The sequence below is a fragment of the Corythoichthys intestinalis genome, chromosome 20 (genome assembly GCF_030265065.1).
Source record: "Corythoichthys intestinalis isolate RoL2023-P3 chromosome 20, ASM3026506v1, whole genome shotgun sequence".
Lineage (NCBI taxonomy): Eukaryota > Metazoa > Chordata > Actinopteri > Syngnathiformes > Syngnathidae > Corythoichthys > Corythoichthys intestinalis.
This window is the reverse complement of record NC_080414.1, coordinates 440,609-466,283: the sequence shown is the minus strand read 5'-3', so window position 1 is coordinate 466,283 and position 25,675 is coordinate 440,609. Positions and strand designations below refer to the sequence as shown.

General features: G+C 45.8%; 1 protein-coding gene across 3 annotated transcripts in view; it reads right to left on the bottom strand.

Moving 5' to 3' along the window:
* sugct (succinyl-CoA:glutarate-CoA transferase) overlaps positions 1 to 25,675 on the bottom strand; it is a 53,151-nt gene that overhangs the window by 26,288 nt on the left and 1,188 nt on the right. For 2 of the 3 annotated variants that reach the window (XR_009061612.1, XM_057824053.1), the window contains exons 4-13: positions 25,387 to 25,472; positions 23,909 to 23,959; positions 23,729 to 23,849; positions 21,374 to 21,465; positions 21,162 to 21,305; positions 19,039 to 19,134; positions 18,903 to 18,974; positions 18,748 to 18,845; positions 18,585 to 18,687; positions 1,243 to 1,306 (exon numbers count right to left, since the gene is read on the bottom strand). Coding sequence is in view for 2 of the 3 variants with exons in the window: in XM_057824053.1 (XP_057680036.1) it covers positions 1,243 to 1,306; positions 18,585 to 18,687; positions 18,748 to 18,845; positions 18,903 to 18,974; positions 19,039 to 19,134; positions 21,162 to 21,305; positions 21,374 to 21,465; positions 23,729 to 23,849; positions 23,909 to 23,959; positions 25,387 to 25,472 (927 nt within the window). In the remaining variant the exon portion in view is untranslated. Of the gene's footprint in view, positions 1 to 1,242; positions 1,307 to 15,665; positions 16,629 to 18,584; positions 18,688 to 18,747; positions 18,846 to 18,902; positions 18,975 to 19,038; positions 19,135 to 21,161; positions 21,306 to 21,373; positions 21,466 to 23,728; positions 23,850 to 23,908; positions 23,960 to 25,386; positions 25,473 to 25,675 lie in introns of those variants that run through there. The other variant, XM_057824054.1, reaches the window with a different exon arrangement.

Sequence of the window (25,675 nt, the reverse complement as noted above, 5' to 3'; positions counted from 1 at the left end):
CCTTTTCATTCAGACGCCGACGGATAGTAAAGTTTGACACTGATGTACCCTCGGACTGCGGGACGGCTTAAACTTGTTTGGATGTTAGTCGAGGTTCTTAAGCCACCATCCGCTCAATCTTTCATTGAAATCTCTCGTCAATCCGTCCACATCTAGGGAGGTTAGCCACGGTACCGTGGGCTTTACACTTATTGATGACACTGTGCACGGTAGACACAGGAACATTCAGGTCTTTGGAGATGGACTTGTAGCCTTGAGATTGCCCGTGCTTCCTCACAATTTTGCTTCTCAAGTCCTCAGATAGTTCTTTGGTCTTCTTTTTTTTTCTCCATGCTCAATGTGGTACACGCACAAGGACAGAGGTTGAGTCAACTTTAATCCAGTTTAACTGGCTGCAAGTGTGATTTAGTTATTGCTACCATCTGTTATGCGCCACATTTAAGTAACAGGTTCTGTTAAATACACAGAAAAGCATCACCCTGACTTTTCAAAGGGTGCCACCACTTTTGTCTGGCCCATTTTGGGAGTTTTGTGTCAGATGATAATTCCCCCCCCCCGTTCTCTTTTGTGTTTTGTCATTGCAAGCAAAATCAATGAAGATATTACTACCAAAGCATTTGTAATTGCAATCATTTTATGGGAGAAATTCAGCATTATCTGACAAAATTGCAGGGGTTCCAATACTTTTGGCCAGCACTGTACGTACATATATGTATGTTGTTTTTTTAATAAGATAGTGGAGGGGAAAAAAGTATTCTGATTTATGTAGTCCTCGCTAAAAGCAGATTATATTTGTAATGAATCAAAATGAAATACATGCAAACATCTGCTTTTGCTTTGGAAAACAATCATACCCTTACATAGCTACATAGCAGTCGTCGTCCAACTTTTCCCCGTGTATCCTTCTAAGTTCCAACGCACATTTCCAGCTAAAATGTCGCGCCCAGAGTCATAAGTGTAAATGGCACAACTCGCTGAAAATAAAATTGGGGATTTCATCCACCGCTGTGTGTTGGAAGGCTTCGATGTCACAATGAACCGTAGACATCCAATCCATTCTAAGAGGTTCATTCGCTGACACCCTCCCACGTCAAATGGATTGGAAACCTAAGTTTGTGATTGAACGTCTACCGTTGTCAATTTTGGACAGAGGTCAATTTACTACCTCGAAATGTTGTGATCAGGGAGTGGAGATAGACAAGACAAATGATTCTGGATGTGTGTGTGTGTGTGTGTGCTAACCAGGAACGGCGATGGGTCCTGCGGTGGGATGCGTCATCTCCTGAATGAGCCCGTTGTGTTTCACCTACACACACAAACACACGTCATCGCACCAGTATCTTATCGGACCACGAAAAAGCCTTTCCCTAGCCGCTTCAACCTGCCCCCCCCCCCCCCCCCAGTTTTTACTGGGTCTCCGTCTTAGCAACCGGAATGGTCCACAGCGCATCACGGGGGACGTGTCTAGAAACCATCCTAATCAAATGCCCGAACCACCTCAGATGACTGAGCTTCTTGCCCTCCATCAAGCGTTTTTCTCCGACATCATAAAACGGTCCGTCTGAATGGGATTAGGCTAGGGATCACTTCACCGGGGACGTGTTGAGAAGTGAAGGAGATAGTCGATCAGTAAATATGAGAAAAGGTACTATTTGTATTACTCTAACACACTTAATGTAATCAATCAGGGAAGAGTATCATTTCTCGTATTTACTGTTTGACAGTTTGTATTACTCGAACACACCAAATATGAAATAGCATTTATATCATAGTTTAAGGAAAACAAGGGCATGAGAGATACATGACGCCTTCTTATCACAGAAGCCCAACGGGTGGGTCATGCAACTGACTGAGCAAGATTGACACTTGATAAGCCCACGTCTGCACCACCAACTCTCGCCATCAGTTCTGCCGGACAGTCCGGAACTAATGGCGGGACGCCCCGTCCCAACAGAAGGAACACCGGAGAACAACCGATATTCCACTGATAACATGACTGACAAGACTCCAGAAGCCGCTTGAACGCTGATGTGGCAAAATCCACAACCCCGTTGCCCTGACAACAGTAACTCCCGAATCCTCCTGTCCAATCCACAAACAGACAATAATCCCAAACACACCCTTCTTCCTGCCCACTGCCCGCCCAGTGAGAACCTTCAAAAGACAATGTTTAACTTGTTATTTTTCTCAGGAACCTTTTGTTGATGTGTGATAGGGTGCCCTTCTCTCCCTGCCTGAGTCCATTTCGCCTTGCTGTTTGATCACTGTCAACATGAATAAATTGACAACTTGTGCTTCGAAGCCTTTTTCCAGCTTTCAAAATGGAGTCAGTACAAAGGGTTTAGACCAGTGGTCTCAAACCGGTCCTCAAAGGGCCGCAGGGGGTACTGGATTTCATTCCAACCAAACGAGACAAATACCTTTTCACCAATCTGGTTTCTTACAAGTGTAATCAGTTGATTGCAATCAGGTGCTGCTTATGTTAGTAGAAACCTCATTGGTTGAACTGTTTGTGCTGGATCTGTTGGAACAAAAACCAGGACCCACTGCGGCCCTTTGTGGAGTCGGTTTGAGACCGCTGGTTTAGACTAAGGTGAATGCGCGGAGTTTGGCCCTTTGGCCGGGATCCCGCCGGCCCGGGACATTAGAGCTGCGCCGGTGCGGGTCCGGCGGTTCGGCTGGCGCGATTCCGGCTGTCTGGCTTGAAGGTCATATTCCTTCAGATGGGATTCATATGAAATGCCCGAGCCACCTCAGATGACGGAACTTCTCACCCGACATCTGTCGAGCGTCGGAAAACCGCAAAACCGTTTGACGCTTATAACTGCTAGTCACTCGCGAGTCAAAGTAGCACGGCGATGGAGTTTCCCTGACAGCCGGCCGGCCGGCCGGTTCGCCGGGGACGCGTCGAGAAGGGATTTTAATCGGATGCCTGAGCAGACTCTGCTTGCCGCTCGCAAGTCAAAAGCAGCACTGTTCTCGAGTTTCCAAACAGCTGGTGGGTGTCAAACGGGAGCGGGTCCAGATGTGTTGCAGATGTGCTCTGGACTGAGAAACGGCAGCAGCGGCTCTCACGTGCTTGCGCCGTGTCACAACGCGTCAGACAACAAAGTTCAAGTGTTTTTGACATTCACACCAACTCCCGGTGCGCCAAAGTGACTCACCAGTTTTATGTGTGTGCCACGCTAAACCCGCGTTTGATGCAGGCTTTCATTACATCCATATGGCCGTGGCTCCGCAAACGCACGCAGGCGGGAAGGCGCTTTGTTCTTCTCAAAGGTTTTCCAGGCCGTCGTGCCAACCAGTCAAAAGTCGAGAGCGAAGACTGCAAAAAGCCAGCGAGTCGGGATGTTCGTCTTCTGAGGAGGCCAAACACGGAAACTCTGACGCCGCTTACTTTTCCACGCGTTTGGCGAAAGGCGGGCCGGCCATTCCGTGTCAGATGTTGCCACCGGGTGATTCCAAATTTGAATAGCAGCTGACGGTCAAACGGGAGCTTTGAAAGGTTTAAAGAGGCACCCGCTTTGGCGCTATAAAAGTTGGCAATGAAATGTTCAAGTGCCTTTGACAACATAAAAAAAAATCTTAAACAGCATTATTGTGTGAATTCGAGATGACGAGAAATGAGTCTTTTAATCTGCCGTTTAGCCCCGCCTGTTATTAGCGTCCCCAGCTGGTTGATGACATAGGCAGGGTCCCGATTTGATCTGATTAGAATTCAGCCCATTGGGGGGGGGGGGGGGGGGGGGACTTAGAACGAGGAAAATACGACAGAGCAGCAAAATGTCATCATTGTTTCAATCTCTCCAATATTTTTACTTGATATTCTTTTTATCTAAGTATTTTTCCCAATTGCTAAATAAATGGTATGGTCATGACAAATAAGTCTTGTGCTAATTGGAATATGAAATATTAAAAATGCATTTATTCAGTACAACAGGGCAAAATTACTGCATAATGGTCAAAAGTGCCAACTTCTTCCTCTCCCGAACAGTATTTTATGCCACCGTAGTTAGTCCGGCTTTTGTCGGAGGAAAACGGTAGTGTGACAGCTAGCTCACATGCTAACCTGAACGGAGCAGCTTTTCCGATTCTTATTCTCGCCTTTTAAAAAACGAAAAATCACACAAAACTACCCCAAATCATGTCACACATGGCGTCGAGGTTGATTGTCTTCACCGATCGGCCAACCCGGCGGTGAGCAAGTTACGGCTCGTCGTTCTGCTGCCGTGGTCGGCTGGCAGTGCTCGTCGCCGGGAACGAACGCCGAAAATGGCCCATCCTCGGTGGACAAACCGGCCGACGTCAGAGCGGGAGGCTGCTCGTGACCGAGCCGAGGATAGTGGTCTATTGGTGGCCACACCAAGAAGACAGAGGAGGTGGAAGTGACCATGGTGCGTGACAAGCCGCCGGTTGTCGGCCGAGTGGCCTTCTCGGTGGACAAGGAGCATTGTCACCCACAAAATGCGAGCCACCTCCTTATTAAAATGTGTGCCATGATCCCAGTTTTTGACATAAATCAAAACACGTAGTTTACTCCCTTCCTCCTAGGTCCAACGGACCCACAGTTGTCGGACTTGTTTTGGCCATTCCCCGCAGTGAACGGGAACTTTTTGAAACCCAAAAAGGCTCACACGCCTCTCCCTGGTGCAGCAACGAAAGCCTGCAGCACATTGTGCTGGCGTGATGCGAAAAATAAGTTCATCAGCTGAATTCGCAGTCCATTTGCGTGCTATATAGCTATGGCTGTAATGTGAGATGGTGACCCGGCTGACGTCACATTCGCATTCTTCCTCAATGCAGGAAGTCACGCATTTTCATGGAACGAGATTCAAAAAATTGAATAAATAAATCGCACGCTTTCACACACACACATCCAAGCGGTCCATTTTATTCAGGATCATAAAATACCGCGTGAAATATGAAATAAACATGCTTTTTGCTGTCATAGGCACTTTAAGCCATTGTAAGTTCATTAAAATCAAATCTTCAATAAAAATGGAAAAAAATGATTTAAGATACAGCTTTTGTTAAATAATTTTTTTTTTCATGAAACTATTTTTTCCCAGTGGAGCACAATTCAAAACCTCATCGCCATTGACAGCGATAGACGTCCCATCCATTTAGGACGGCGGCAATCATCCGATACTCTGAGCGCTGACGACCGGAGACAAATTCCTAGTTGTTTTCACATACTCTGCCAATAAAGAAAACTGAGATTGCGAGCCTTCCGCCCGGAGCAAAACCGGGCTCGCATGCGAATTGGGCAAGATTTTATGATGATGAAGCTTCAAAGACAGATGATGTTGGTTGGTATGATATTAAATGGAAAGCGGCATCAGTCAAGCTAATGAGCTGAAGATGATGTCCAGATGCTTTGAAGAACATTTCCAGAAGCCTTTCACTCTGTCACACCACACGCCGGATGACGTTCCAGTAAAGAATGGCGTCGGAGGAGTACCGAACTTCAACAATGACAGGAGCGGCGAGCTACTACTCGTCGCACTGTTTTCCTTTGGGGATTCATAAAGAGCTTTCCGAACATTCGTACTAAATATCGAGTTACTATAAATATCGAGTTGCTATAAAGGGCAGGGTCGAAGAAGACCGCTATTCAATTCGCGGGTCGGGACCTGAAAGTCTGTCCCTAGCACCGTTTTTGGTGGCGACTTTAAAAGAATCATCGGTGGTCCTCGGTTCAGAAAGTGACCTGTAAATCACCCACAGTTTACAGACCGGAATTCTCCAAATTGCATCTGCTAGTTGTAAGCGCTAATACACTAAAGTTAGAGTACAGTCGATGTAAAAACAATTTATTTTTAAAGCAAGTTTGGTCCTGTACCGGCCATTCAGTGCTGCACGGCTTGCAGAAGAGCTCAGAGACCTGAGATCTTGTGGCGCAATGTGGTACTAGACTGAAGGGACCCGACTCCAATTCAGACCTGCCTGACTAGCGTCAACGAATAATGAAGGCCGGTTCGCGGGGGAACGTCTTACCCGAAATGTCGACGTCTTTGTTCTCAACTCGTCTAAAAGTGGGTCTCGGCAATCGGGGACGCCGGATTGTCAGATGAGGAGGTCCAGGTTCACGACCAAGGAGAGGAGGAGGAGCGGCAGCACCGGAAGCCTCGCTCTGCACACGGCACGCACGCGCGATGAAAAGCATAATTCATGCGCTTTACGCAACGCGCGCTTTGATAGCAGAGGTCAAAGCCGGAGCAGCAGGTTCCGGCGAGCTCAGATCTTCTCCTCGGCGCCCCCGCGCCTTGATGTTGCGCTGCCGTGATGTAACGGCGGGCGCTCCCGGAGGGGGGCCGCTTCGTCGACTTAATGGACCGCCACGCTTAGCTTCAAAGGCTCCCCGGAGAAAGGGGAAGAGGCGGCGCCCAAAGAGACCGAGGTGAAGAAGTCATCGGCGGAGTTGGCCTAACACGTCGGATGAAAACGCACCGATATGAAGTCACGCGTGCAAGAACCGAGGCCTATTGGGCGACGTTCAAGCCAGTCGAGTGCTTCTCGCTCGTCGGCTGCCGTCGACGTCCGAGCCGTGTGAAGCGGGTCGCTAGCAGCATTGGCCCCTTCGAGCGGATTGGACGTCTCGCGCCCTCGATGACGCGAAAAGACTGAAAGCCGGTCCTCCCAGTATCAATGAATTGGACATGTTGAAATCAATGTGTAGAATTTCAGTAGTTATGCATCAACTTCTCCAACGTTAGCCCAAAAGCATAATTGCCCAAGTTACTCTCCTGCCTACCACGGCTGCATCATCCTGCCTTACTGATTTTCTCCTAAGCCAATCAGAACTGTTCAAAAACATTCCCTACCTCAGTCATAAAAATATCAGGGTGTTTGCAAAAAAAAAAAAAAAAAAAAACAAACGTAGAAATATGAGTTGGGCAATTATGCTGTGAGTGTAACGACAAAAAAAAAAAAAAAAAAATTAAATTAAAAATCCAATGTGTACAATTGAACTATCTTGGTTGTGATTGACTTGAATTTTTTGGCCGTCACTGGGCATTTTCTCTTTTGCAAACTTACAGTGGTATGAAAAAGTATCCGAACCTTTAAGAATTTCTCGCATTTCTGCATAAAATCACCATCAAATGTGATCTGACCTTTGTCAAAATCGCACCGATGAAAATATAGTGTCAGCTTGAACTAAAACCACCCAAACATTGATAAGTTTTCATTTTTTAACGAGGATAGCATGCAAACGATGACAGAACGGGGGTAAAATAAGTAAACCGTCACATTTAATATTTGGTGGAAAACACCCGACTTAAATTGTTTGGTAAAAATTGGTTTCAATTGCTCTTTAAAAGTCTACTTAGGCAGAGGGTTAACTTATTTCCCCCCCCTTAAAATATGAAAACCTATAGATGTTTGGGTGGTTAAAGTAGACACTGTTTTTACATCTGTGTGATTTTGAGAAAAATCTGAACACATTTGATGATTTTATGCAGAAATGTGAGAAACTCCAAAAGGTTCAGATACTTTTTCATACCACTGTACCTCTGGGTTATTTGTTGCACATCAATCAGAATCGATTTTAAAAACTGGCGATCACGTGATCAGATCGAGGACATCCCTTCCACTTGTGTACATATTAGACATATTGTATGTCGTTGGGTTTTAGCGATGAAAGCGGAAGGATATCTTCCTGGGATTTTCCTGAAAAGCGGCCCTGCCTCGCACGCGCCCCCTTCAGTCATCCGCCTCCGTGACCGCGGTCAAGCACCGGATTTGACCCGGACTAACGGCGATTCGGCAACAACTAGCGTGGGCTCGGAAGGCCGTCCTCACGGCGGCGTCCTCAAAGCGGCGGTCACGTGACGACGCCACCTCGCGGCATTGTCGGCGCCGGCCTTAACGAGCGGCGGATGAGTCAAAAATAGAGACTCTCCTTTGTCTGCCGCTCTTTGTATTTTGGTATTTGCGCTCGTTAGCAGCTTCCAGTTACATAAAACACCTCCAAAAATAACACGTGAAATCCAAACAAGGCGAGCGCTTTTGTTTGCCGCTCAGCCGTCCGTCCCGATGCCCGTCTGTTTACGGTGTCAGCCTTTAATTGGAGCCTCCTCCCTCCTCCGCCGCGGTCTCCATGGGAAAGTATGCAGACGCATTTTCATTTCATTACGCGGGCGCATTCCTGCCCCCGGCGCGGGCGGGCCGCTCCGAACGGGAGCTCCGCGCGATTCGGGCGAGATCCGATTGGGGATTGTTTGCTTTCCCGCTTTGAAAAGCCTCGACTCGATTTTACGGCCGGCGCGAAGGTCAACGACGACTCCCTCCCGAGCTTTTGCTTGGCCCGAAGCGGCGAGCGAGTCTGCTTGTGTGATCAGGCCCGAGTTTCACGGAAGGATGTTTTCCCTGGCAGAAAAATGTCTCTTTCCAGCACTTTTTCTGACAAAAACAAAGTCGATCCTTCTAAATTTGTCACGGCGCAAAGCGGGTCAGGAGTCGTCCGATGTGTTCTTCTCCCGTACGGTTGGCGTGCTAGCGATGACGTCCAGGCGGATTTGTTTTCTCCGCGCGCGAGATGAGCTAACGTAGTTGATCATGTGGTATCGCTGCATCTACTGTGAACTCAATAGTAATAGTATTTTTCTTCCAGTTTCACAAAGGTTTTGAAGCGGTGAAGGTATAAAGCCGTGAATGCAATTATTTTACATTTGAAGGAATCTGACCTTTTAGCCAGATTGCCGGAATCACACCAGCCAAACCGCCAGACCCACGCTGGCGCAGATCCAACGACCTAGACTGGCGAGACCCCGACAACCCGCCCAAAGGCCAAACCCCGCACGTTCACCTTAACCCCTTGTACTGACTCCATTATGAAAGCCGGCAAAAGGCTTCAAAACACAAGTTAAAAAGTCGACAGCAGTCATACAGCACAGAGGTACCCTAGCGAGGATCCAAGGTCACCATATCACAAGTCAACAAAAGGCTCCCGAGAAAAAAATGACAATGCTTAGTTAAACATTGTCTTTTGAAAGCTCTCGCGGGGCGGGCTTTGGGCAGGAAGAAGGGTGTGTTTAAGTATTGTTTAGGATTATTATCCGTTTGTGGATTGGACAGGAAGACTCGCGAGTTACTGTTGTCAGGGCAACGAGGGTTGTGGATTTTGCCACCTCAGTGTCAAAGGGGCTCTTGGAGTCTTATCAGTCGTGCTATCAGTTGGATATCGGGCATTCTCCGGTGTTCTTCGTGTTGGGACAGGGCATCACGCCATTTGTTCCGGACTGTCCGGGAGAACTGATTTCAACAAGTTGGTGGTGCAGACGTGGGCTTGTCGGCGTCAATATTGCTCAGTCAGTTGCATGACGCACACATTGGGCTTCTGTTATAAGGCGTCATGTATCTCTTATGCCCTGTATTCTGCTCGTTTTCCTTAAACTATGGTATAAGTGCTATTTATTTTATATGAAGTGTTTTATAGTAATATCAACAGTCAAACAGTAAACACAAGAGAAGGTACTCCTCTACTTCACGTGTCAGTATGCAGTAATTTTTTTTTTTTACAGTATGTGGTATCGGTACAGTATAGGCATGAGCCGATATCAGCAGCCGAGTATCGGTATCGGGAGCCAAAAAAAAAGGTGTCGGTGTAACACTAAAGTGAACCAACAAAATGCCTGTACTAGAACTAGTTTTTTTTTTCCCCCTACAGATGTTCTCAGTCGTCCTTACGCGACTCAACTTCTTTCCGGCGACTCATTATCTTCTTACATCACATCCTGGTCCTATCGCACGTGTCACCTAGCTCGCGTGGCCCAGCGGTGACGACGGAGGGAGCGGAATCGGCCCCGTAAGCCTCTCGTGTTTTCGCCAGGATCCAAAGGTGACGCCGGCCTTCCAGCTGTTTCAACACATGGCTGCGTTTCTCCACGGAGCGCGACGTCCGCGGCCGGCCCTCGTAATCAAGAATTGGACGCGAGATTCTTCAAGTGCACGAGCTCACATGCTTTCAATTGACTGGCGGTCGCGTCGCCGAATCTCCCCCACCCCTCTAAAAACCCGGAGCGGTAGCTCACGAATTGGTCCGGTTTCACTGTACGTTTGATGTGTTTTTACGCTTTATTGCTAACCTGCTGGTGAAGGAGCCCATCTCCGGGGGCCCCTCCGTAAATAAACTGTCGTCGCAGCCCCCTCCTGTCTACGTCATCTCACTTGCACCGTCACTTTGCCAAAACTGTGGTTACTAACAGTTACTTTATGATTGGGCTTTTTTCACATGCTGTACTGTAGGGCCAGAACACACATTGACGGCGATAAGACATCCAATCCATTTCAACTGGGAATTAGGCTCGCATGGAGTAGACACTATTCGAGTGGACGTTTTTGGCAGCAACCTTGATAAAACAATGACATCTTTTCAAAACGCGTTACCCATTTCGGGACACAAATTTTCACACCCCTTGTACAATTTCTAGTACAGCGATCCTTCGATTTTCACGGTTAATGGGGACCAGAACCCGCTGCGATAAGTGAAAAACCACAAAGTAGCCCCCCCCCCCATTACTTTTTTTTTTCGTATGTTCATGTATACTAGTCCTTCTCAAGAAATTAGCATATTATGATAAAGTTCATTATTTTCTGTAATGTACTGATAAACATTAGACTTTCATATATTTTAGATTCATTACACACAACTGAAGTAGTTCAAGCCTTTTATTGCTTTAATGTTGATGATTTGGGCAAAAAAGTCACGAAAAACCAAAAGTCCCTATCTCTAAAAATTTGGTAGTCTAAAGAAGCTACTAACCTAATCATCTGAATCAACAAATGAAAACCCCTGCGAAAGATTCCTGAGGCTTTTAAAAACTCCCAGCCTGGTTCATGACTGGAAACCGCAATCGTGGGCAAGACTGCCGACCTGACTGCTGTCCAGAAGAACATCATTGACACCCTCAAGCAAGAGACTTAGACACAGAAAGAAATTTCTGAGCAAATAGGCTGTTTCCATAGTGCTGTATCAAGGCACCTCAGTGGGAAGGCAAACGCTTGGCAGGAAACACTGCACAACCAGAAGAGGTGACCGCACCCTGAGAAAGATTGCGGAGAAGGGCCGATTCCAGACCTGCAGAAACCGTGGACTGAGTCTGGAGTAGAACCATCCAGAGCCACCGTGCACAAGTGTGTGCTGGAAATGGGCTACAGGTGCCGCATTACCCAGGTCGAGCCACTTTTGAACCTGAAACAGCGGCAGAGGTGCCTGGCCTGGGCTACAGAGAAGCAGCGCTGGACTGTTGCTCAAATTTTGCATGTCATTCGGTGCCAGAGATTGAAGGAAGACTGGGGAGAAGTAAATGCCAAAATGCCTAAAATCTATTGTCAATTGCCCCAGTCGGTGATGGTCTGGGGTGCCATGTCAGCTGCTGGTGTTGTTATCAAGAGCAGGGTCAATGCAACTAGCTATCAGGAGATTTTGGAGCACTTCATGCTTCCATCTGCTGAAAAGCTTTATGAAGATTTCCTTTTTCAGCACGATATGGCACCTGCTCATAGTGCCAAAACCACTGGTAAATGGCATTACTGTGCTCAACTGGCCTGCCAACTCTCCTGACCTGAACCCCATAGAGAATCTGTGGGATATTGTGAAGAGGAAGACACCAGACCCAACACTGTGGATGAGCCTCCATAACACCTCAGCAGTGCCACAGGCTGATTGCCTCCATGCCACGCCGCATTGAAGCAGTCATTTCTGCAAAAGGATTCCCGACCAAGTATTGGTATTGGTATCTTTTTTGTATTGGTTGGATGAAATATGCTCATTTTTTGAGATCGGGATTTTTTTGTTTTTCTGGACTTTTTTTTGCCCAAATCATCAATATTAAAACAATAAAAGGCTTGAACTACTTTAGGTGTGTGTAATGAATCTATAATATAGGAAAGTCTAATGTTTATCAGCACTCTACAGAAGTTAAGGAACTTTATCACAATATGCTAATTTTTTGAGAAGGACTAGTATATATTCTCAATATATTTACTATTATTGGAAATATACATGTAACACACGTTTTTTTCCCGCTTTGTTCCCCAAAGTATAATTGAAAAAATTCCTCAGTTCGTTGCTCTTCTTTCCTTTCTCCATGCTCATCGTGGTACACAAAAGGACACAGGACAGAGGTTGAGTCAACTTGAATCCATTTTAACTGGCTGCAAGTGTGATTTAGCATTACAAATACAAAGCATTAGATGATTTTTCAAAGGGTGCCGATACTTTTGTGTAAAATGATAATGATTTCCTTTTTTCCCATACTCTATTGTGTTTTTTCATTGCAAGAAAAATAAATGAAGATATAACTACCAAGGTATTTTCTGGGAGAAATTGCGCATTATCTGACAGAATTGCAGGGGTGCCAATAATTTTGGCTGGCAGTGTATACATATATATATATATATATATATATATATATATATTAATAATTAGTTTTTCAGCAATTCAAATGATTAAAATAATTATGATAAGTTTTAAACATGTTACTGTCCCACTAAATTATTTTCAAACAAGAATAAAAGTAGAAAAATTCCCGTATGCTTCATTGAATGAGTCGGCTGAAATCCATTCAAGCTGCTCACTTAAAATGAGTTGCCACAGCAACTGTTTAACAAACTAAACGATGATTGACGCATGCGGCGCTTTGAAGTTGCAGCTTCAAAGCATTTCCGGCAAGATCAAATCTTAACATCTGTCAATAATTGTTCATTTTAATAAGCAACTCCAGTGCACTGGCTGACCAAGAAAAGCAGCAGCAGTGAGACTACGTGATTGGCTTGAGACATCTTATCTGTATTTATTTTTTAATTCAAAAAAAAAAAATCAGCGATGGACTGAGGGTGCAAAGTTTGAAACGTGAAGTAACCAGTCTTTCAAGGGAGGCGTGGCAGATTTGTCACCACTAAATGCGAATCACCCAATGAATCCACATTCATATTTGATGAGACTTTTTCCCCCCCCTCATCGGAAATAGCATTTTTGCTGTTATTAAAATTTGAGTCTCAGAGTTAAGTGGAAGCTGAAACGTGAAAAGAGTCGTGACAGATTGGTCGCCGTCCTCCAAAAGGGTTTCTCCTCACACGGAGTGTAAGGTTCTCCATTCTGTGTTCCCTGTGTAAGGCCTTCGTACTCGCGCGCTTTACCGTCTGACGTACCGGGAGCTAAATCGGTTCACCTGTCAGCACTCGGGAACAAATGTCATTTTGGGCTTGTCGGCGGAACAACCTGTTCCCTTTTCACGCTAATTGGAGGCAGCGCGTTTATGCCTATAGACGCTCTTAGCTCAATTAGCTCCTTGGAGAACATCCACAATGACGTGTTTGCCAGCAGTCAGCATCACGCGGGACTTATTTGAGGGGTGGATTTTTCAGCGAATCTCCACCCGAAGAGGGCGCCGCCACCGCCAATCATCTTGACGGACGGCTCGCGAAACTGCTTCTCGCACCTAAATAATGCTAATGCTTGCTACCAAATTCTCCAATAGGATTGCATCTATGTTAATTCATTGGATCCCACTGATTTCCAGTTCCATTTGACATTCGCAAGGAATTGGATCTAGCGCCGCCAATAGCAGCCAATGCGTTAAATACTATTGGGGAGGGAAAAAAAGCCACTATATAGCGTTATTGACGTTCCCTTTTTTTTTTTTTTTTTTTTTTTTGGTGGTGTTCACGCTTTGTTGCAGGTTTTGCATTTTCTTTTACCGTTTTTTTTTTCTTACTGCCGTGTTTCAACGCAAGACTGCACAGAGACTTGAAAACGCAATTCCTGGGTCACTTTTGATGAATTTTTTTTGCGTCTCAATCGACAGATTCCTCCCGGACCGGCGGTCTGTCCCGAGGTCGGCGCGGCTTCTCCCTTTTACGACTGAGAACCCTCCATCCGGTAGCTGTCATCTGAAATATGCGGCTAAATATGGCTTCAATATCCCCAAGACCGGAGGTGCGCGTGATTTATCCCGGCTGAAAGCTAAACAACTCCGAAGTGGAAGTCGGGCGTAAATCAGCGGCCTTCCCCGCGTGGCTAAACGAGCAAAGAAGCCGACGCGGGACCGAGAGGACCGCCGCCCTTCCGGCGAGGAGAGGAGGCGGCGGTCCTCCTCGAGCCCTTTTTTTTTGGCCGTCCGCCGCCGCGCGTACCTTCGCGCCGTCTCTTATTTGATATACGGTCTTTGCTCGGACGCGGCCGCTATAAACAAACTTTATTACGGTCTGGAAACTGTCAAATAAAGCGAAGTTGCAGTAAAACGCTCTGGCGGCGGCTTCCAGCGAGCTCCCGGGTCGAGGGGACCTCACACCGACATTCCGGCGGGTCAAAGTGTCACTTCTCGCTTTGCCTCTTTTTGGACAAAACTATCCGTGACGTCTTCCTTGAGTGGCCGCGTTCCACCCGATTCGCTTCTCCCGGAAGGAAGATTTCATTTCACAACTCGCTTTCCTTCGGTCCACAACGCTTCTTTGTTTGTCATCGAACGATTCCGTAAATATTAGGAAATGACATTTTCTCGTCTCTTTGCGCCGTCACGCGTTGAAACCCGCCAAAGCGTCGGCTTCCTCCGGAGGAGCGGCGGGATTTCCGCCGGCCGGCCCGCGGAAACGACGCGCGGCGCTGAAGCAATGGAAAAGGTCCGCCGCGAAAGCCAAAAGCCCGGTCGGCCGACGGTGACGCCAGAGCGGGAAGGCCGCCAAATGACTTCCAGACTTTTCTTTGGGGCGGCCGCGAGTGCCAGGAGCCAAAACACACCGAACCCACGGAAGCGTGCACGCAAAGAGGCCGCTTGCGGTCAGTAGGGTCGGCCCTTCCAGCTGAAAAATTGTCAACGGCGACGACATCAAATGTGGCCGTGATGAGGCTTTCCCAAACATTTTTTCTATCAGCGGATTGCTTTCCACCCAAAATCAGTCTTTTGTCTCACTTAAGTTGAATGGACATTTAGGCGCGATGTTAGCTGACTTCACCTACCTTTAAACAGGGCTCCAGACTGCCCCCAAATGGGGGCATTTTGCGACTCAAATTAGAGCCAGTGCAAGTATTTTGCACAACCAGCAAGATAGTGTTGTTTTTTTGTTTTTTTTGCTGACAACTCCTTCGAGGTTAAATCGACTAGTTTGCGCTAATGTAACGAGCTGGTTCACCAAGGGAAAATACTACAGAAGAAAAGGACTTCCGGGTCATTTCCAGGAGATCGAGACTCGCAAAACGCCGCCCAGAGAGGCTCCGCCTGCCTCGGCCACATTTATGCACACGTCCCCGAATTCTGTTTGCGCTTCCAGGAAATATTTGCGGCACCACACCATGTTTCTATTTGATCAAGTTTGAGTGCGCAACGATTGTACCATCCTAAGTAACGATGTTAGACAGTGGTTTTCTCAAGATTTATTTCAACGGCAACTCTGCTTGTAAAAGCCTCAGTCCCGTGTGATGCATTCATAAAAGAAACAGTGCTCACAAAAAGGACTGACAAGGCGGCTACAGAACATAGAATATACAATATATACAGTGCTGGCCAAAAGTATTGGCACCCCTGCAATTCTGTCAGATAATACTCAATTTCTCCCAGAAAATAATTGCAATTAGAAATGCTTTGGTAGTGCTATCTTCATTTATTTTGCTTGCATTGAAAAAAAAAAAAAAAAAAAAAAAACACAAAAGGGAATGGAAAAACAAATTCAGTCCTCATCATTTAAAAAAAAAAAAAAAAAAAGAGCCGGACAAAAGTATTGGCACCCTCAGCTTAATACTTGGTAGCACAACCTTTAGACAAAATAACTGCAAACAGCCGCTTTCAGTATCCATCAATGGGATTTTTACAATGCTCTGCTGGAATTTTATACCATTCTTCTATGGCCAACTGCTCCGGGTCTGCCATTTTCAGATTCCCCACAGGTGTTCTATGACATTCAGGTTTGGACTCACTTCAGAAGTCTCCAGTGCTTTCTTTCAAACCATTTTCTCCTTTGTTTTTGGGTCATTGTCCTGCTGGAAGACCCACGACCTCTGAGGGAGACCCAGCTTTCTGGGCCCTACATTATGCTGCAAAATTTGTCGGTAGTCTTCATAATGCCATGCACACGGTCAAGCAGTCCAGTGCCAGAGGTAGCAAAGCAACCCAATAACATCAGGGGACCTCTACCATGTTTGACTGTGGGACTGTGTTCTTTTCTTTGAAGGCTTCATTTTTTTCCCCCATGTAAACTCCATGTTGATGCCTTTACCCATAAAGCTCTACTTCAGCCTGGCATTTTTATGTCTCTGGGTCAGAAGTAGAGTCTTCCTGGGTATAGAGTCCCTTTTCATTCAGACGCCAACGGACAGTACGGGTTGACACTGTCTTACCCTCGGACTGCGGACAGCTTGAACTTGTTTGGATGCTAGTCGAGGTTCTTTATCCACCATCCGCACGATCTTTCATCAAAATTTCTCGTCAATTTTTCTTTCCCGTACACATCTGGGGAGGTTAGCCACAGTGCCATGGACTTTACAATTATTGATGACACTGCGCAGAGTAGACGCAGGAACATTCAGGTCTTTGGAGATGGACTTGTAGCCTTGAGATAGCCCACGATTCCTCTCAATTTTGCCTCTCAATTCCCCAGACAGTTCTTTGGTCTTCTTTCTTTTCTCCATGCTTAAATGTGGTACACACAAGGCAACAGGACAGAGGTTGAGTCAACCTGAATCCATTTTAACTGGCAGCAAGTGTGATTTAGTTATTACCACCATGTGCCACAGGTAAGTAACAGGTGGTGTTAATCACACAAATTAGAGAGGCAACACATGATTTTTCAAAGGGTGCCAGTACTTTTGTCCAGCCCCTTTTTGGAGTTTTGTGTAAAATCATAATAATGTAATTTTTTCCCCCATTCTGTTTTGTGTTTTTTCATTGCAAGCAAAATAAATGAAGATATTACTACCTAAGCATTTGTAATTGCAATCATTTTCTGGGGGAAACTGAACATTATCTGACAGAATTGCAGGGGTGCCAATACTTTTGGCCAGCACTGTACAATATATGTAGACACACACACAAACACACGCGCACACACACGCACACGCACGCACGCACACGCACACACGCACACACACACACGCACACACACACACACACACACACACACACACACACACACACACACACACACACACACACAGACTATATGTCTCTCGTGGAATAACATTTTAAAATGTTATCTTAATTTCTCTATTTTTTATGTCTTCTTATTCATACGTAGATAAACATTTTTTTTTTTTGTCATGAATGGGACACCGCACAGTATGTTACAGGTGGGTCGCCCAAAAAAAATAATCCATCAATAATCCATTTATAATCGAATCGTAATCGAATCATTAGGTGCCCTAAGATTCCCACCTCTAGAAATGACCGTTACATAGTGCAATCAGTTGATTGCAGCTTACCTTCTTTTTATGGCTGGTTTGAAACAAAAGCGGTTGCACGATGACTATAATGTCTATATCCAGGGTAAAACTGACAAATTAAAAATAGTTCAGGGGCTTAATGCGCCATGAATCTGCTATGGCAGCTTATAGACGTATAGGTCTATCAAACACAACAGTTGTTTCGGCTTGAAATACAGCAGTTTCTTTTAAAGAGGGGCGCAAGAGCAGAAACTGCTTTTTCAGTCTTGTCTGTGTTTTCCGCCATATACGTATATTTTGTTTAACTTTAAGGTTCGTCAGTCTTAACTCTTGGCATCTCTGCTATCAAGCATCGGTCGCGCATCACGTCGACTTAACAGACATCACACAAACATCACGGCGAGACAAAACTCAGGGGCACGAGTCAACCCGACCGACTCAGAGGTGTGTCTCGACACATGAGAGGGAAAAAAAACAACAAAAAAAACAGAGAAAACAAGTTGTTGCTTCTTGAGGCAGATGAGCCGAGACACGCACGCTGAATCATAGTTCTTATACGACAGCGCCGTGCCAGGTGGCGGCGGCGGGAGCTGTTGACCGCAAAACATTCGAGCGGAACTCGCCGAGAGTCTCGGAACATTCTGCAGACGCTCGGTGACTAACATGCTAACATTAGCATGTTGTTTTCACGCCGCATTCTTGACTTTCTGCTGTCCATTGAAATGAGTTTGTCAGGCATGGACCTTCAATCCATTTGAGGCGGGAGGGTCAGCGGAAAATGAACAAACTTTTTTTGTATGGAAGTCTATTGGTGATTAACCCTTTACAATTCAAGTCAATAAAAAAAAATTTTTTTTAAAAAGCTTTCATTGCCCTTACCTAAATGGCATCAGAGCGGCCATGTTGGTAGGGGCAATGTTCCCCTCAAAGTCAATGCATTGACATTCAAATCAAGTCATAAACGTATTTTTCAACTGAGATTAAATGATCAATGTCAACACATCTGCTATTTACCACCGCCGACAGCATTTAAAGTCCAATCCATTTGAAGCAGGAGAGAACGGCGGCAAACAAACGAACCCTCCCGCACTAAATGGATCTCTAAACGTATTTGCAATTCTCTTTACGACTAGAAGTCAAGCAATGAGCGCAATGCTACTTACATCCAAACGTTTGCCATACTTCCCCTTTAACTCTCATAGCGTACCTGGGGTTCGGAGAAGACCTGTCGGATGCTGTTGACGGGTCCGACGGGAACGCCGGAGCCTTCGAAGCGTCTCAGCCAATCGGACGTCGTCTCTTGCAGGAATCTGCGGGGAGGCGGAGACTTAAATCAGCTCTGACGGAAGGCGAGCCCGCCTCGTACGTACCTTTGCGCTAGCTCTCCGACCAGCCGTTGACGATTCTGAACCCTGAGCCGGTTAGTCGAGTACCGAGGTTGTCGGCCGAGATCGGGAAGCTCCAAAACCTGCAAGGCGGCGACCGTCAATATCGCCGCCGTCCCGAGCGCACGCGTCCCACGTACCTGACACACTTTGACAAACTGCCGGTCGTTTCCCGCCGCCACCACCAAGTGCCCGTCTTTGGTTTCGAAAGCCTGACAGAGAAATTTTTGCGGTCTGAAATGTCCGAGCGGCCCGAGCGACGGGGGCGCAGGTCACCTGGTAGGGAACGATGCTTTCGTGGGCCGTCCCCCAACGCTTGGCCTCCTTCCCGCCGTTGAGGAAGTTGGCGGCGATGTGGCTGAGACACGACACCTGTTGCAAAATTAGCCACGGACCTCGTCGGCGCCGTGCTTAGTCATATTAACGCTGACAACACAGAAGCTAAGGAAACACGGCAATTTTTCATAAATTAGGAATGGGTGCAATAGCTGTTCAGTCTGAAGGAATCCGACCTTTTAGCCAGATTGCCGGAATCACGCCAACCGAACTGCCGAACCCGCGCTGGCACAGATCCAACGACCCGCGCCGGCGAGATCCCGACAACCTGGCCAAAAGGCCAAACTCTGCGCGTTCACCTTAGTCTTAACCCTTTGTACTGAGTCCCTTTTGAAAGCTGGAAGAAGGCTTCGAAGCACAAGTTGACAATTTATTCAGGTCGACAGCGATCATACAACACAGAGGGACCCAGGCCAGGATCAAGGTTCACCATATCACAAGTCAACAAAAGGTTCCCGAGAAAAAAAGACAACAATTAGTTAAACATTCAGTCTTTTGAAGGCTCTCGCAGGCCGGAAGAAGGGTGTATTTAGGTGTTGTTTAGGATTATAGTCTGTTTGTGGATTGGACAGGAGGATTCGGGAGTTACTGTTGTCAGGGCACCGAGGGTTGTGGATTTTGCCACCTCAGCGTCAAAGGGGCTCTTGGAGTCTTATCAGTCGTGTTATCAGTTGGATATTGGGCGTTCTCCGGTGTTCCTTGTGTTGGGACAGGGCATCACGCCATTTGTTCCGGACTGTCCGGGAGAACTGATTGCGAGAGTTGGTGGTGCAGACGTGGGCTTGTCAGCGTCAATCTTGCTCAGTCAGTTGCATGACAAAAACATTGGGCTTCTGTGATAAGGTGTCATGTATCTCTTATGCCCTGTATTGTGCTTGTTTTCCTTAAACTATGGTATAAGTGCGAATTATTTTATCTTGGAGGTGCTACAGTAATACAAACAGTAAATACGAGAAAAGATACTATTGGGACCGGGAAGGTCCCGATCAAAACTGAGCGGATGTCTATCGTCGTCCGTGGCAGCGAAACAATTATTTGCGGTCGTTGGCAACAAGCGAGTTTAAAATATTCGTCAATTGTAAAGCCTTAGCCAATTCGTCCCCTATCTTGTACAGTGTGGAGAAGAAACAGCGTGATGTTCTGCCAGTTTTGAAAAGTCGACTCTGTTCGTCATTCTGACGGCGCCGCCCGCAGCAAAGGCTCCTCAAAGTGGCGGTCGGCCTCACATGTGGCGTGGCGTGGCCCGGCACGCCGCGGGCGCCTCTTCCCCTTCTTCTCCTCCTCACGCTTCCACGCGAGCGCACGCTTGAAACGCGAGCCGGCCGGAGAAAACGCAAAACAGACCGTCGACGGCTCGGAAACGCCACGACCGGGGGCTCGGCTTTTGCGTCCGTTTTCTCAGTCGGCCGCCGTTTACTGTGAACTAGCTTGGCTTTGAATCCTCGAGAGTCATGGTCGAGTGGTCCACCGTTTAGATTGGAGTGGACGTCTACCGTTGTCAATGGCAGTCAACGTTTGCTGTGATCAATGGATATTTTAAAAATGAATTATTGGCTCTTAATAATCGACAATTTTACTTAAAACATTAAAAACTTTTATTAAAAATGTTTTTAATGAAAAAAAAAGAGCACTTTTTTATAATTGAATATTAATACTTATTTTCTCATATTTTCTGTATCTCACATATTTTTTTTCAATGAAAACATTTTCTTAGTATTTATTCAAAAAAATATTTTGTTATTTTTTAATGCTATTTCATTTTCATTTATTGGAAATAAAACTTTTTTTTTCCCAAAAATGCTAGGAGGGTTGCTGTTAATTGATTTTCAATGTTATTATTTTTCCTTGTAATTTGAATTAAAAAAAAAAAATAAAAAAAAAACACAAAACCACCATCAGTGAAAAAGTCAAAGGTAAGAAGACTGTGTCACAAACCAAGCCGACAAATCAAGCGCAACGTGGGAGGCGGCGACCGCAAAGTGACGGGAAACTGCCGCCGTTTATTTTGCGTGTTTAGACTCGGGGAAAGCCACGGTTCACGCGCGGACGCCCGTTCGTCATACCTGAGAGGACAGCAGGTCGCAGTCCACGTGCGCGCCTTTCCCCGTCTGCCGGCGCTGCAGCAGAGCGGCCAAGACGGCGCCGTGCGCGTACAGGCCGGTGGCCAGGTCCGTCATGGCCACGCCGGGTCGAACCGGTTCGCCGCCCTGTCCCGGCGGAGGCCGAGCAGTGAGGGGTGACGTTCGGCCGCGGCGCGTCCGGCGGCCCGACTGACCTCCGACCCAGTGACGTGCATCATCCCGGACACGGCCGAGGCGATGGAGTCGTAGCCCGGGCTCGCGCTAAGAGGACCCGTCTGTCCATACCCTGCACAAAAGGTCAAAACGTTCAATTTCAACCGTTCGGACAGCTCGGCGATTGGCGACCGGCGCCATCCGATGGTGGCAGAGAGAATGAATAAAAGAAACCTTTTTACTTGAGAGGGGGAAAAAAAAAGAGTTTAAAAATTGTGAAGGGGATTAGTAAGAAAAAAAAAAAGATTTTTGAAAAATAAAATGAATTCAAAGAATTATAACAAAGGGAATTTAAAAAAAAGATTTTCTGTTGAAAAAATGAATTAAAATAAAATTGAAAAGTATTAAACATATGAAATAAATCAGATGAATTAGAAAAAACATAAAATAATTAATCCACTGCCATTGACAGCAATAGACGGCTAATGTAATTTGAACTGGGAGGGCAAGAAGGTAGTACATAATTGATTCAGTGACGTCAAGTTAAATGAGTGCTGTGTATTAAAAAGTCAAAATTCATGGATGGGAAAAAAATGAAAGCAATAATAGAAAACAATTATAATTATAAATTTGTCAAAATTTTCTTTTATCCATGACAATAGTAGATGATATAATTACATGTTTGCAGAGTTTGACTTTTAGGACGTGGGACAACATGTTGATGACACGTTTTTTTTTGATTGAAGCAACTTTTTTGATTGTAGTAATGTTTTGCGTTTGGGCCACATTTTGGCTAGGACATTTGTGTCTTTACTATTCAATCAAAAATAAGTTGCTTCAAACAAAAGATCTATTTTCAAATGAAAAATACCTTCAATAAAAAAAAAAAATCATAGAAAAAAAGTTTTTGAATTCGAAAAAATATTGGAGACTCAAATATTTGCATTTGAACACATTTAATTTTAAATTAAAAAAGTTTTGATTTTAGCAATCCTTTTTGTGTAGGGGCCATATTATGGGTAGGACATTGATTTAGACACCATTAAATCCCCCAGAAGTTTCTTCAATCAGGGGGAAAAAAAAAAATTCAAAGATAAAAATCATTTTAAAAATAAAATTGCCCTCCCTGAATTAAAAATATAAAAATATATCAAGCAAATGACCGTCTAAGGTGCGAGTCACATGATCTGTTTGAAAAATTCTTTTGATCCATTATAAAAATCTTTTTGTCCATTTCATTCATTTTTGTCATTTCCTTTAATGCTTTACAACAGTCAATTACATGCAATGACACTTTTTGGCCATCAGGAGGGGCCTGCCCCCCCTTAAACTCCGCTTATGCTTCCGCCTTTGTCAGAAGGTCATTGGTGTTGGTGTGACGCATCTTTATCAGCTGATGTGAGTTCACTGTGATAAACATCACAATAGAGGTGATGGCTGATTTGTGATGTTCTTTTAGTGCCCTTGTTTGTTTCATTGTTGTCTCCTTTTCACATTCCTTCTAGTGTTCTGTTTTTCTTGTAATGAAGCTCCTCTCCGTCTCCCCGAAGTATGATTTATTACATGATTTGCATGGAATTTCATATATGGAGTTACATTTGTTTTCTGAGTGGATTGCTGTCCTTTGGATAGAACCAATATCTGGCAGAGTGTTGCGTGTGGTTTGACCAGCGTGTTTATATTTTTTCATGACACCTTGGATACGTTCCATGACTCCCCTCACGTACAGCAATGTCACCATATCTATGTTCTTGTTTTCTTTCCCCCCTGTGTTGTGTTGTTCTTGTTTTTGACCTGTCCTGCACCTTTTGCTATTGCCTACTGTGGATACTGACAACTTTTTAAAAAGAACAAGCACAAGAAGAGCCCCTCTCAATTCAAATGGATCGGATGTCTATCGCCGGCCGGCAGCCAGCCAGCCAGTTCATAGAACCGTGTTCAGTTCAACATCCATTTTCTGCCAAGCAACTTTTGCCTTCTCGACTTCTAAACAGGGACTGTAATTTGTCTTTAAAGTCGAAGCATTTGATTTCACTAAAAAGACTTTTCAAAAATTCAGCACCGGTTGTATCAGGAGAATTTGCTTGCAATTTGTCATCGTGTCACGATACGAGGAAAAGCTCAAGTACGCCAAAATGACTGCCGCCGATTTAAAGCCAACGTTGTTGAAATGTGGGAGGAAGTGACATCAGCATCAGCGCAAGGGTAAGGTCATTTAGCCACTTTTAGCAAGAAACAGAGCCCCGATTCATCCAGCGAGGGAAATGAGATTAACTTTTGGCAGCTATAAATAGAGCGGCATCCCCCGCAAACCAGCCGTCTGCCGAGCGGTGATGTTCGCGCGGCATCTGGTGCGGATTAGGCAAAACGCTCGGCGGCCGAGAGGGGGGCGCTACCTGAAACGGAGCAGTAGACCAGCGCCGGGTTGCGGCGGCTCAGCTCCTCGTATCCCAAGCCCAAGGCCGACAGCTTGCCCGGAAGGAAGTTCTCCATCAATACGTCGCTCACCTCCGCGAGCTGACGAGCGACGGCGCGTTAGGTCGCCGCTCGACGACGGGCGTCCGAGTGAAAAATACCTCCTGGACGACTCGTACTCCTCTGGGGTGTTTCAGGTCCACGGCCACGCTCTGAAAGTTCCACAAGAAAGGCATCGATCCGTCGCCATTAGGTTTTTCCGATCACGCGTTTTCGAACCCGAGCGGGAGGATCGGCCGATACCGAGAAAGAAAAAAATAAAGTCTGAAAAATATGGGGCTAACTCCCACTTTTTTGGGCTGGGCTGCCATCAAAATACAGCATTTGACATGGAATGAACGCTATCAACGACGAGCCACTAGAGGGCGCGCTTGGTTCGCGATTAAGAAAGTGCAAAAAAAAAAATAAAAGTGAGCCTGGGAACACGTATTTATGTAATTTTACGTATATATTCAAGATATCAAACCAATACATCGAAGGAGATAGTACCTTTTCTCGTAGGCACAGGCTAACTGTTTGCATTATTATAACACATCTAACATAATCAATCAGGGAATATTATTGTTTGTCGTATTTACTGTTTGACAGTTTGCATTACTCTAACACACTCAATATAAAATAAATAACACTAATACCATAGTTTAAGGAAAACAAGCAGAATATAGGGCATAAGAGATACATGACGCCTTCTTATCACGGAAGCCAAACGTGTGCGTCATGCAACTGACTGAGCAAGATTGACACTGACAAGCCCACGTCTGCTCTACCAACTCTCGCAATCAGTTCTCCCGAACAGTCCTGAACAAATGGCTGGACAATCTGTCCCAACACAAGGAACACCAGAGAATGCCCGATATCCAACTGATAACACGACTGATAAGACTCCAAGAGCCCCTTTGATCCTGAGGTGGTAAAATCCACAACCCTCGTTGCCCTGACAACAGTAAGTCCCGAATCCTCCTGTCCAATCCACAAACAGGCAATAATCCCAAACACACCCTTCTTCCTGCCCACTGCCCACCCCGGGAGAGCCTTCAAAAGACAATGTTTAACTAAGCATTGTCATTTTTCTCAAGAACCTGTTTTTGACGTGTGATAGGGTGACCTTGCCTCCCCACCGGAGTCTGTTTCGCCCTGCTGTTTGATCACTGTTGACCTGAATAAATTGTCAACTTGTTTTCGGTGATCCTTGTTTAATCCTTTCAAAATGGAATCGGTACAAAGGGTTAAGACTAAGGTGAACGCGCGAAACTTGTCCCTTTGGCCGGGATCCCGCCAGCCCGGGTAGTTGGAGCTGCGCCAACGCAGGTCCGGCGGTTTGGCTGGTGCTAGTATGGCAAAAGGGTCAGATTCCTTCAATATTAACCATGAGAAAAGATTGTGGATTTGGTGTTGTTTGGTTTCATTTATTGGGTTCTAAGTGTGTTCCGTTTTCTCTGTGGTTTCATAATTACATTCAATGTTCAGCCTGTCATTTTTGTAGTTACATTTCCCATTTAAACACAGGCCAATAAAAACCAAAAATAATGGCCGATTAACAGAGTGACAAAGTAACAGGTCGTGTCACACAAAAACCTACTTTTTTGTTGCGGTTGACGCTGAGGAAATAGACGCTCTCCGAACCGACGAAAGGGGGACCCCACGCTCGCGTGTCGTCCCCGCCACCTGCGGAACAGAGCGCACAAAAGTATCCTTCCTGAAAAAATAAAATGCTTTTCACTAGGAATTTGTTGTCAATGGCTAATCATCACAGAGGATATTTTGGCATTGATGGCACTTGTCATCCAATTCATGTTGCACGGCGAACTAATGAATATTTGACCGAGGCGGCCTCGCTTCAAGCGTCCAAGTCGCCGACAGACGAGCCG